The 13,594-nt window shown below is 43.1% G+C and overlaps 1 protein-coding gene across 2 annotated transcripts in view; it reads left to right on the top strand.

Moving 5' to 3' along the window:
* Window positions 1-576: 576 nt before the first annotated feature.
* Window positions 577-13,594, top strand: part of LOC123822931 (zinc finger protein 271-like) — a 45,053-nt gene continuing 32,035 nt past the window's right edge. The window contains exons 1-3 of one of the 2 annotated variants that reach the window (XR_006786449.1): window positions 577-655; window positions 1,493-1,541; window positions 7,055-7,177. Coding sequence is in view for 1 of the 2 variants with exons in the window: in XM_045845101.1 (XP_045701057.1) it covers window positions 6,222-6,251; window positions 7,055-7,181 (157 nt within the window). In the remaining variant the exon portion in view is untranslated. Of the gene's footprint in view, window positions 656-1,492; window positions 1,542-6,128; window positions 6,252-7,054; window positions 7,182-13,594 lie in introns of those variants that run through there. The other variant, XM_045845101.1, reaches the window with a different exon arrangement.

The following is a 13,594-nucleotide window of genomic DNA, read 5'->3' on the forward strand; positions in this document are numbered from 1 at the left end:
GGGGGGTCTCTTTCAGTAATAGTATATCGTCCCAGGCCCCACTTGTTGTTCTGTAACACACTTATCACGGAAATGAAATGGGAAACTTTTGGTATTTGTTTTGTGAGTTGACAAATGGTTACTTTTCCTTTTTGTGTGACCTCCCCATCTGGAAATGAATAACTCACACAACATAAACTATCACAGATGTCCATGCAGCGAGGCACAAGTATCATAAAGAAAGCAACAGCACCAGAACAACTTTGAAGTGCTCTGTTGGGCTTTTGGTCCTACGCAGCCACATTTACTTTTGTCACGCTGCGTGATTTTTAAAAATTAAAAAAAAAAATGGGAGTGGAGGAAAGAAAGAAAAGAAAGGAGGGGAGATTTCGTGCTCATAGTGTCAGAATAGCGAAAGAACCATTACGGGTTTGTTTGTTTGTTTGTTTGTTTGTTTGTTTGTTTGTTTGTTGTAACCCAAAGGCAGCACCACGTTGTGGAGGATTCTGGGGAGTGTAGTCCAGAAGCGCCGGTCAGTCAGAGCCACTTCCGCTGTGGGAGGGAGAAGCTGCAGCCCTTGTTCCGGGATTTCTAAGCCCGGTCCTGGAGCAGTGTATAGTCTCCACGTTTTCCTGCGTGAGGAAGGGTTGCCTGAGTGTTCAATATGTTCTAGAAAGTGAGTGAGTGCGAGACCCCCGTCTTTTCCTAGCTCTCCTGAGCGTGTGACCCGTAGGCGCAGACCCGATCTCGGGGAAGAGGAACGGGCGAAGGCATCTTTGCGTGTAGTCGGCTGGAGGAGTGGGGGCTGGGAGGGGTGACCATTGCAGGTTTGAGGGTCTGTGGGTGCTAGGTTTCCCTTGGATTCCCGCGCTTGCCGCCTTCTGATGATACAACCTTTTCTTTTTTTAAGATTTTATTTATTTTTAGAGAGGAGGAGGGAGAAAGGGGCACAGAAACATAGGTGTGTGGTTGCCTCTGGAGCGCCCCTCACTGGAGACATGGCCCGCAACCCAGGCGTGCGCTCTGACTGGGAACCAGACACCCTTTGATTTGCAGGGCAGCACTCAATCCACTGAGTCACACCAGCCGGGGGAAAGATATGTTTGTACAGTCATTTCTGTTTGTCTTCTCCAGAGTGGGGTTAGTTGTAATGTCACCACACAGATGGGCCAGAGTCTGCCTCTTGGTGGTTGGTGATGTGTGGTTCTTTTCTGTGAGTTTTTTATAAGATTTTCTTTATTATTTTCAGAGAGAGGGGAAAGGAGGGAAAAAGAGAGGGAGAGAAATATTGATGTGGGAGAGAAACATCGATTCCCTGGGGCCCCCTGACCTGCAGCCCAGGCATGTGCTGTGACTGGGGATCAAACCTGCAACCTATTTATCGGTTTGGAAGACGACCAGCCACTGAGCAAAACTGACCTGGCCCGGGAGGGGTCTTACACACAGATCTGCCGCGGGTGCCAGGGCCTGTGTCTCATGTCCTCTTTGTCTTTTGCCACTCCTGTCTCCACAGGTCGCTTGGACTGGCTCAGAAGGAGCTTGACAAAATGACCAAGTTCCAGGTGTGTGGAGTTTTGACTTTTATCTATTTTTTGGTTGTTTATTCTATTCCAGTTGCCCTAATTACTTTTTCTGATTTTAACCTGTTAAAATCTCTTATCAAAGCTTAGACACATCTTTTTTCTCTTCCATGAGAAGGATACAAATCAGGTTGCCTTATGTGTCTGCTAGTAGCTTTCATAGTGGTTCTACTTTTGTTTTTATTTGTGGTTTCATGTTATCGCTGTTCACAAGTACTAGGGCAGGAATCCCTAGGTATCAGAAAAGTTTTTCAAACCATATTATTACACTGCCATGTGAACTGTTTTCCCCATGTTATATTTTATATACTTACAACCACAGTATAAGTTTGCTTTTCAATCTTCTTTTTTTTCTTCCACTTAATACTGTCACTTGAGTTTTTGGTGATTAGCTATTCTTTTATGAACTTTTGTTATGCAAATTCTTGCCCAATCCATAGAAAGAACCCAGAGGACTGGTTGTGAAACACAAGGGTTTATTGGGACTTGAAGTGCCCACCTGGCGGGTGGGTGCAATTACCTGAGCCCAGGCTTTCCCAGGACAGGGGTATACAGAGTAGAGAAAACAAAACAGACAGCGTATGCAGGGTGCTTGCATGCAAGCCCTGTGAGCTCAAAGCACTGGCTCTTTTCTCTGTGCTTGTTTGTACTGTGGGCCCACATCCGAAAATAATACCTTGGCCAAAGAGCTGGTCAGACTCCCAAGGTCTCACAGTTCACTCACAGATGACCTTTACTGTGTTCCGAAGGGTGGGAGGTGTGGTTGCAGCTTGGGGAGATGCCCCTGTTTCCACAACCATACTTTGTCTCAGAAGGGGTTCTATGTTTTGTGCACCTTTCAGCAGTTACAAACAGGTATATACACCTCTGTGCCTGTGAATAAATTTTGTTTTTATTCTCAAACTTTTGCATGGGCTTTTAAAAATGAAATATAACTTACTTACTAAAATTATAGATCTTAGGTGAAAAGTCAGTGCTAGAGGTGTACCATGTTTTAAAAGTTGAATGATTACATTAGCCCACCACCCAAAACCAGAAATAGAACATTTCTGTTACCCTTCAAAGTTCTCTCCTTTGCCTTTCAAGCCAGTTTCTTCCTCCTGGGAGCCATCTGCTGTTCTGATCTGTCATCACTCAATTAGTTGACTTGTTTTGAAGTTAAATATAAGTAACGAATTTGTACAGTATGTAATCTTGTACCTGTCTTCTCACTCAGCACAGTGTTTCCAAGATGGATCTGCATTGTGTGTATCAATGTGTTGTCCCTTTTTATCATTGAGATGTATTAAATTTTGTGTGCATATGACAGCCATCTTATGAAGGATAGACAAAATTCTGCTTTTGAAGGAGGTTTGGGTTGTTTTACAGCTTTTGAGTGTTACTCATAAAGGTCCTATGAGTAGCATTCTTGTACAGGTCTTCTTGTGCACTTGTATTTTCATGTTTCTTGGGTTTACATCTAGAAGTTAAATGACTGACCTCGTAGGGTAGAAAAATGTATACAGTGGTCCAGTGGGGTGGCACCATTTTATCACCCCCACAGCATCTCAAAGTCTTAGGTGCTCCATGTCTTTCCATTGTTGGATGTAGATCTGTTTTATTTCATCAGCTCTGAAGAAATGACATCTCACTGTGATTATAATTTGTGTTTCCCTGATAAAAATGATGTTGAATACTTTTTCATGTACATTTTCACCATCGTATATCCTTTGTGAAGTTTGTTGAAGTCATTTGCCCATTTTAAGCATGGGCTTGTAGCCCTCGCTGGTGTAGCTCAGTGGATTAAGTGCAGGCCTGAGGACCAGGGTTGCTGGCTCTATTCCCAGCCAGGGCACATGCCTGGGTTGCAGGCCAGGTCCCCAGTAGGAGGCGTGTGATAGGCAAGCACACATTGATGTTTCTCTCATTCTTATTCTACCTGCCTCTCCAACTCTCTAAAAATAAAATAAAATCTTAAAAACAAGAAAATAAATTTTTAGAATAGCCCCAGTCTGTCAGGAACAGGAGGCTGCAGAGAGGAACAGTGCAGGAACTGTCAGATGATTCAGATGTTCGTTACCTGATAAGGACATTTTCTTAATATTGTAACATACACATAACATGAATTTACCACTTTGTTTTGAATTCAGTGTCATTAGGTACATTCACAATGTGTGAATTGTCACCACATGTCCAGAACTCTTTTTACGTTCCTGAACTGAAACTCTGTACGCATTACCCAATAACTTCCCCTGTCCCTAGTGTCTGGCAACCACCATTTCACTTAATGTCTCTGTAATTGTCTATTCTAGGTACTTCATATAAGGGGAATTATATACCTAATCCTTTTGTGACTAGCTTGTTTCACTAAGCGTAATGTCTTCAGGTTCATCCGTATGAAAAGGAATTATTTTACTTAGTATTTTATTCTATTTTATTATTTTATTATTGTATTTTTTTTAGAGAGAGGGAAAGGGAGAAGGAATCAGACAGGGAAACATCAAACTGCAAGAGAAACGTCAGTGTGTAGTTGCCCCTTGTACTTCTCCAACCAGGAACCCAGCTGGCAACTCAGGCATGCGCCCTGACCAAACATTGAACCAGGCACCTTTACGTTCACTGGCGGACATTCAAATCGTTGAGCAACACCAGCCAGGACATTTTGAAGTTTTCTTTTAATCTTCACCTGAGCCTATGTTTTCATTTATCTTAGAGAAGGGAAGGGAGGAGGGGAGGAGAGAGAGAGAAACAGTGATCTGTTTCCTGTTGCCTCCTGCCTGCACCTTGGCAGCGGATCGAACCCACAACCATTTGGTGTATGGAAGGTCACTCCAAGCAGCTGAGCCACCCAGTAAGGGCATCTGAGAAGGATTTTAAAGCAGGTTATTATAAAAGTATTTGAGCAAACACTCAGAGACATGAAATGAAAAACAGAAAATCTTAGGAATGAAATAGAAAATACAAAGAAGAACCAAATGGAAATTTTAGAATTGAAAAATATAGTAAGGGAAATATCAAAAACTAAAACAATGGACTCAAGAGCAGAATGAAGGGAAAGAGGGAAGACCTTGATGATAGACTAATAGAAATTATTTAACATGAATAAAAGAAAAATAGACTGAGAAAAAGTAATCAGGACCTCAGAGATCCATGGGAATATAACAAAGGGTCTAATATTCCTGTTATCTGGGTCCTAGAAGGAGAGGAGAAAGATGGTGAGACTGAAGTTCTTGAAGAAATATGATGGAAAATATCCATAATTTGGAACAGAAATAAACCTCCAGGTTCATGAAACTAAGTGACTCAGGGTGGAGGAAACCCAAAGCAATCACACCAAGACATTGTATAGTTAAACTTCTGAAAACTAACAAAGACAAAAACCTTGAAAGCAGTAAGGGAAAAACAATTCAAATGACATTGAATTTTCTTATCAGAAAAAAACTAGAGTATTTTCCAAGTGCTGAATGAAAAGCACTTTCAACTCGGAATTCTTTGTCCAGTATGAATAACATTTGAGAATAAAGGGGAACAGGGCATTTGTAGGTGAATGAAATCAAGTGTAGCTGTCACTAGCGGACTTGGGCTAAAACAATAGCTAAAGGAATGAAATAAAAATCATAGCATTTTCTGATGTACTTTGTAGATATTTTAGAGAGAGGGGAAGGGATAGAGAAAGAGGAGAGAAATATGGATGTGTGAGAGAGATGTTAATCTGTTGTGTCTAAAACAGTGACAGGTGGGGTAGGGTAAAGGCACTTAAAGAGAAGTTAGGTTTCTGCTTTTCATTGGGACTGGTAACATAGTAACAATAGACTTTTAAGTTATGTGTTAGCAATGTAATTCTTATAGCAACCACTAAAATCATACAGACATATCCTCTAAGATGTTATACGTAAATCAAAATGCAATTTTAGAAATGATCAAGTAATGTGCAGGAAAATAGGGGAAATGAAAAAAATAAAATGGCAGACTGAAATCCTAACATAAGTAATTCATTAAATGGAAATGGCCTAAATATGCCCATTAAAATACAGGGATTGCCATTGTGATTAGGAAAATATGACTCAGCGTGCCCTGGCCACTGTGGCTTGGTTGGAGCATTGTCCTACACTGAAAGGTTGCAGGTTTGATTGGTGGTCAGGGCACATAATCATGTTGTCAGTTCAGTCCCACGTCCAAGTGTGTACAGGAGGCAACTGATTGATGTTTTCTCTTGTGTTGATGTTTCACTTTCTCCCCGCCTCTCCCTCCCTCTCCCTCTCCCTCTCTCTCTCTCTCTCTCTCTCTCTCTCTCTCTCTCTCTCTCTCTCCCCCCCCTCCCTCTCTCCCCCTCCCCCTCAAAGCTATGGGTAAAATGTCCTCATAAAGTGACTCAACAATACGTTATTAGAAACTCACTTTAAATATAATGATATCAACAGGTTAGAAATAAAAGGAGGGAAAAAGATGTATCATGCAAACATGAGAAGAAAGTAGAGGTGACTAAATATACAAACGTAATCCTGCCCTTACCATACCAATCACATTGAGAACAGCTGACACTCATGCAGGACCTCCTGTGTGCCAGGTGTACAGACTCTGAGGCAGCGCTGCGCAGCAGAACTTCTGCCGTGATGGACATGTTCTGTATTGTGCTGTGTAACGTGGTAGCCACAGGCCACACGTGGCTCTGGAGCTTTTGAAATGTTCTGCGGCAACCATGGGAGAGAATTGGTAATTTTACGTAGTTTTAACCTTACATTTCCATAGCCACACATGAGTACTGGCTTCTGAGTTGGACAGGAAGTTATAGGATCTCTATGTCTATTCATTCATTGGTATGTATAAGAATTTGCTGTGATGAGCAGCATCACACAGATGAGGAAATACATGAAGGGGTTTTTGATATAAATATCAAAGATCATGCAGCTTCGGAGGGGCACGCAGCTTTGGGATTTAAACTGAAGTATTCTGGCAGGGAAATGGGTACACCTTAACACTTTGAATGCTGTCATCAGTAGTGTCACAGATAGGTGGCATGTGCCTTGAGAGTACAGAGGGCCAATGTCATAGCTCCTGAGGAGGGGTGACCTATTGGTTTGTCAAATTTTAACAGGGTGACAGTACTCAGGCTCAGGGAATGCATGAGTGAAAAAGGAAGGATAAACACTACCAGACCCCTTTGGGAGTAAATTGACCTAACAATTCGGGAACACTTTGGTAGTATTAATGATCATATAGAATGTATATCGCCCTTGGTTCAAGAGGTGCAGTTCCAGGGTGCTTACTGTTCGAATAGCCACAAATGACACCAAGTGAAATTAACAGGGATTATTCTTCACTTGCACATATTTTCATGGGACTCGGGAAATTAATGTATGAAAATGATATGCTGGATTTAGAACAGTAGGAACATAAATAAGGGAGACTCAAACACCTTAGCATCCAGAGTAACTTCCCGCCCATCCCCTCTGCCCACTCAGTGCTGCTCCTATCCTTCAATGCAACATTAAGGTTGACTGTGTTTGGTGTTGTAGGAGACTGTGATGTTCAAGGACGTGGCTGTGGTCTTCACAGAGGAGGAGCTGGGGCTGCTGGACCCTTCCCAAAGGATGCTGTACCAAGACGTGACCCTGGAGAACCTCAGGAACCTGATCTCTGTGGGTGAGGACAGGTGCCCCCTCTACCTGAATATCACCTCACAAGAGTATTTTATCTTTGGAAATTATGTTTTATTGATTGTGCTCTTGCAGTTGCCCCAAGTTTTCTCCTGTTCCCCGCTCGACCGAGCACCACCAGTCTCTCAGGCTATGCCATACCATTGTTTACATCTGTGGGTCAGGTGTAAGGGTTCTGTGGCTACTCCTCCCCTATACTGTAGTTTGCATCTCATGGCTGTTCTTGAACTACCTATTTACACCCCACACTAGTGGCCCGGACCACATCTCAGGCATTTGCCCCAGACCTGGAATGGAAGGAGCAACCCCCTGATTTTGAGGCTGGCACTGAATCCACCGAACCATACCAGCCAGGGCTACTTAATTTGTTTTTTAGATTCAATTATTGATTGATAATGTATTTTTTGCCTTTTTATTGTTCATAGTTTTTATCTTCGTTTTCTAAGTCCCCTTAACATTTCCTGTAAGAGTGGCTTGGTGATGATGAACTCCTTTAATTCTTCTTCTCAGGGAAGCTCTTTATCTGCCCCTCCATTTTAAATGATGGCTTTGCTGCGTAGAGCAGTCTTTGCTGTAGTTCTTTGCTTTTCATGACTCTGAATATTTCTTGCCAATCCTGTGTAGCCTGCAAAGTTTCTTTTGGACCTCTGCTGGAGGCAGGTTAACTGCTTTCCTCCTGCTGCTTTTAAGATTCTTTATCTTTAACCTTTAGTATTTTCATATAGGATATTCTTGCAGAGGGCCTCTTCACTTCCATTTTGGTTAGCAGTATCTCTGTTTCCTGGGCTTGCATGTGTATTTCCCTCACCAAATTAGGGAAGTTTACTTCCCTTTTCCCCAAATAGTTTTGCAGTTTCTTGGTGTTTCTCTTCTTTTTCTGGCACCCGTATGATGGAAATGTTGGAATGCTTGAGGTGGTCCTAGAGGCTCCTTATCCTGTCCTCATTTTGGGGGGATTCCTTTCTCTTATTGTCTGATTGGTTGTTTTGCTTCCTTATGTTCCAAATCATTGACTTGATCCTCAGCCTCATCTACTCTATTGTTGTTACCCTGTAAATTGTTCTGTGTTTCAATTATTGTATGATCAGTCTGCCTGGATCTTTTTTATGCTGTTGGGGTCCTCAGTAAGTTTCTTGAGCATCCTTGTAACCAGCGTTTTCTACTCTGCCTCTGCTAGATTGCTTATCCTCATTTGTTTAGTAGTTTTTGTGAAGTTTTGAACTGTTCATTCATTTGGGCCATGTTTCTTTGTCTCCTGATTTTGGCAGCCTCCCTGTTTGTTTCTGTGCATTAGGTAGATCTGCTGTGACTCGCTATCCTAGTATTATGCCCTATGCAGTAGGTGTCCTTTAGGGTCCAGTAGCACAGTCCCCCTTATCACCCAGCTAGCTACTTGAGATGCACCCTTCATGAGGGCTAAGTACACCCTGGTCTTGTAGTTGAGCCTTGGTTGTTGTTGCGGGTCAATGGTAGGGATTTACCCAGGCCAGTCCTGGGCAAGGTTTGGCTGTGACCACTGACCACTAACATCTGCACTTGTGGAGTACCAGCTGTGTAGGGGCAGGGTGTTGGTGCTTCCACACGGTCTGTAGCTGTGCATTGGTTGTGCTGGCCCTGGGTTTTCCTAGGTGATGTATGCCAAGGTCAGTCTGCTCCTGTGTTTTTCCTTGGGCCACCCTGCCTGAACTATGGAACAGACTGAAGTGGCTACTACTTGTGTTGGACTTAGAGACTCCCAGGCAAAGCCAAGCTCTGAATTTAGACTGGCTGCTGCTGGTGCTGTGCCTGGGGCTCTTAGCAAAAGGGATTGGGGCTAGGGGCTCACTGAAGATAGCAGTTGCATGTTTTAAAGGATTTAGGAAGTTCTGAAGGATGAGCCAAGAGGAGCCATTCACATGAGTCTTACTGTTAACAGTTGTAAGTAAGTTGGGAGGGAGAGAGGCTCAGGGGATCTCCAGGGTAGGGCAAACAGTGTTAGTCAGGTTGATGGAGTCTATGATATGGCACCTGCCTGCTGCCTCTGTGGCTCTCCCCACCATTCTGTTGTGGGGGAAAATCTGTGGCGCAGGTCTTGCCTTAATGCCAGACACTTCCATTTGTCCCTGTATTCCTGTGGTGCCTTTGAGTCTGCTACCCCACTGGTAGATCTCAGAGGGAATTGATAGAGTAAGGTCATGTGTGGGTTCTTTAAGAGGAGCTGATTGGGGATCCAGCAGTTTTTCTACCAACTCAATCCCTGGAGGTTTTTGCATCTGGATGTTACAGGGTCTTATTTTCCTGGTAGAGGAACCCTGGGTGGGGCGCCTAGAGTGGGAGTGGGACTCCTTACTCCCAAGATTGCCATCATAATCATTTTGTCCCTCCCATGTTTATGTGGGAGGAGTCCTTTCGTGTCTCCACCCCTTCTACCAGTTTGGATAAATGTTGTTTCTTTAATTTGTAGTTGTCAGACTTGTATTCAACTCGATTTCTGGGGATTCTGAGTAATGTTTGTTCTATGATTTAGTTGTAACTTTGTAAGAGGTTGTAAGAGGAGGTGAGGTGTGCTTTGCTATGCCACCATCTTGACTGTAGTTCCCAGGAGTATTTTGGTTTCAAATGTTTAAGAGTTTCAGACTCTTGAAATATGTCCCCAAACCTGGAGATGTACATTTCCTAATTGCTATTGGATGTGTTGCCTTTACGTTTTCTGGTTTTTGGAAATTGCAGTTGCGATATCTTGCTGTTAAAATGGGTTGGTAAGTTACATCATTATTGTATGGAATAAAATAAAGTTCCTTGTAGGGACTGCATTCATGCAACCAAAATGGTGATTAAATCCGTAAAGGATGCTCATTTGATCCCATGTTATATTCATAACAGCAGGTCCCAGTCAGAGTTTCAAGAAAAAACTATTTAGAGCACATGAGGGTCATAGTAATGAATTCAATTTTTGTCAAATGTATCCAGCATTTACTTTTCACAGGATATCAGTCCTTCAGATTGCATCAGATATTACCCTTGGGGAGACAGGAGAAGCTCTAGATGACAGAGAAGGACCCCAAGGAGGTGGGTGTTCAGTTGAGAAGCAGGCAGCTGCAAGTCCTCCCAGGGCACAGGCCAGGTGCTGTCCTTCTCCCTGCCACCAGGGTGGCCGCCCTGGCCCAATTCTCCAGCTTTCATGACTCCACTTACTCACAATAGCCTCTCACTGCCTCCTGCTTGTGCATGTGCCCCACTATCATCTGTTCTGTAACAGCAGGCAGGTCAGGTCACTTCTCCGTTTGCCCTTGCAGGACGTACGATCCCACTTACACAGTCCAACATCCTTTTTGTGGCCCCCAGGGTGGTGCCTGATCTGGCCACCCATGCCCTCTCTGTTCAGATTTCCTGTCCTCAGTCTTCCTGTGACACTGTGTTGCTGCTTCCTGTGTTTGTGACCTACTGACTGTGCGTCTGCCTCATGTCCTCTCACTTGCTCGTCCATGTTCTGCCCCAGGGGCCCTCCTGGTTCCCGCCTCTGCCCTGTCTGCTCCCATGTCATCTCATCACAGATGCCTGCTCTGACCAGTCTGCTTAAAAAGTCCAGCCCCCTCCTCTGCCTTGTTTTCTGACTCATTAATTGCCAGGTGATATAGTAATGGATTCTATTTTGTTCACTTGTTTATGCCCTCTCTCCCCATTACTGTGTAACATTGGGAGAGCCAGGGTTGTGTTTTCTTTATTGCTGTGTACCAGGTGCCTCTGAGAGTCTTAACATATAGGGTATGTCCATTCACTGCTTGTTTGATGAAGGAGGGAATTAATTTGGATACACTGATGGATGGATGGATGGATTGGTTTCCCATTTCAGTGGCAGGGAGAATGCTACCTCACAGCTTATCCTAACCTGTGGTCTCTGTGTTGCCATTGTGAGCTCTGCTGCATCCATTTACCCAGTAACATCCTCCATGCTATCCGCTTTTCTCCATTTTTTCCTCATTCTCTGTTTGTTCACTCCCTCCGTCCTACATTTATGTTCACTGTGTATATCCCTCAGGTAAACCCAGTCTAAAATACAGTCATTATAGTCATGCCTCTGGAGTATAAGTACCAAAAATCAAGAAGTGTATCAAACAAAACCCCCAGGAAAATCTAGATGAGGCTCTGCCTATTGTGAATAGTGGGGGAGAGTTTTTTCTTTCCTTTTGTCATTTGTGTTCTGGTGTCTTCATGCTGCAGGAAGGTTCTGTGCAAAACCTTCAGGAAGGCTGGATGCCAGCTCCATTTGATTGGCTCCCTTTTTTTTTGTGCAGACTTCCTTCTTGGGAATTATGAACCCAGTTCCACCTGGTGTCTGTTTTTTCCTTACCAGGAAGTTTTCCAAGCGGTTTCCCTTTTTTTTCTTTTTTCTTTTTCTTTTTTTTTGAGCCTCATCCGAGGACATTTTTTTCATTTCTTTTCGAATGGGAAACATCGGTGACACAGAGAAGCATCAGTCAGTGGCTTCCATGCATACCTAGGCCATGAACCAAAGATTGAACCCTCAACCTTGGTATGTATTCTGACTGGGAATCAATCCCACACACAATCTGTGAGTTTCAGGATGTACCTCCAACCAACTGAGCGACCCAGCCTGAGCATGTTGGGTGTTTTCTTGTTCTTTTTCTTTTTGTTTTCTTTAAGAAAAGTAAATTTTGTTGTTGTTTTGTTGGTACTTATTTATTGGTTGATTTGAGAAGGAGAGAGATATTAAGACATTGATTTGGTGTTCCTTATATATGAATTCATTGGTTGATTCTTGTATGTACCCTCAGTGGGATTGAACCCTCAACCTTCATTTTGAGACAGCAGTCTACTTACTGAATTCCCTGGTCAGGGCTGTTTTGTGTTTTTTAATAAGCCCTTTATTTTGCAATTGAGGGCCACCTTGTTATTGAAATATACACAAAAACTGCAGTACACCTTCATCAATTTTCAGGGAGTAAAGAGTTTATATTTCAGTTCTTTTTTATTGAGGTAACACATTTCTAGCATGGCCTTTGATAATTCGTGTCTATGGCTGCACCTCTGTAACTTACACCCCTTGGAAAACTGAAGAAATCTTATAGCATATGTCCCTACAGGTATCTTCTTAAAAGTTCTTTTGGCAATATCTGAACATCCCCACATTTTCTGTGTTCTATCTCTATCACTTTGCCCCGGCCCACTTGTTATGAATATCCTTGCGGCCTTGTTACACTGCACAGATGCCCACAGTACAGGGTTTGTTCTCCGTCCAGGAGTCCTGTAAACAACTGATAAAGAGAATGGTGCTAGGTGGGTCTCACTGTCTTCACTCCTCCTGGAGATAGCCCACAAGTAGAGGAAAAAGCCAGTATAACTGAAGAATTATTTGAGAACATTGGTAGTCATCTGGTGAACATCTGCCCTAATTATAATTTTTATGGAACTTTCAGCAGCTTTGTCTACCTATGTAACAATGTACTCTTAAACTTAGCAGTTAACAAGAACAAGCATGTATTCATAATTCTTTCAGTCAGAAATCTGGAGGCAGCTTAGCTGAGTGATTGTGTGTCAGGATCTCATCAAGGTGAAATCAAGGAGTACATGAGAGCTTCATGTCTTTGCAGGCTTAATGGCACTGAAGCATTGGCTTCCAGGATGGACTCGTTCACATGGGTGTTGGCAGAAGGCCTCAGTTCCTTGCCAATGGGCCTGTCCTGTGGGCATCCTGGCTGTCCTCAAAGCATAGCATGGCAGTGGGTTTCTCCACCCAAGAGATTGGAAGGAGAAACCACAATATCTTTTATGACCCAAGCTTGGAAGTGATATACTCTCACTTCTGCAGATTTTTACAATCCTCCAAAGAGGATACATTTATTGATTTTAGGGATAGAGAAAGAAACATCTTTGGGTTTCCTGCAGTACATACCCTGAGTGGCAATCGAACCCACAACCTCTTGGTGTGTGGGATGATGCTGCAATCAACTGAGCCACCCAGCAATGGCACCTTTGCTATTTTCTTTTAGCTTACCAGGGTAATCTTGATACATTGCAGGAAGGCATTTGGTACCATATGGACATCAGTAGGTAGGATCATTGGACACTGTTCTGTATGCTGGTTACCATGGCATAGTTTTATGTGTAGAAATGCATATCCAGTGTGCAAAACCTGGGATATGTTGTTAGTCATCTTCATCAGAACATGTCGCTAAATTAAGTGGTAGCAATTATCATGGGACATTTTACTCCCATAAGTTGTGTGAGTCAGGGGTATTAGTTTTCTAGTTTGTTCTACTTAGAACATTCACCATTTTGCTGAGAACATCACCTGCTCTGTAGTTGTGTATTTCTACTTTTTGACCTGTTACATAAGTTACATATAGTTCCAAATCAGTCACCTTAACACTGAGTGGACAGCAGCCTACTCATCGCCTC

Source organism: Phyllostomus hastatus, unplaced genomic scaffold, assembly GCF_019186645.2.
Source record: "Phyllostomus hastatus isolate PE091 unplaced genomic scaffold, TTU_PhHast_1.1 phas_contig_468, whole genome shotgun sequence".
NCBI classification, from domain to species: Eukaryota; Metazoa; Chordata; class Mammalia; order Chiroptera; family Phyllostomidae; genus Phyllostomus; species Phyllostomus hastatus.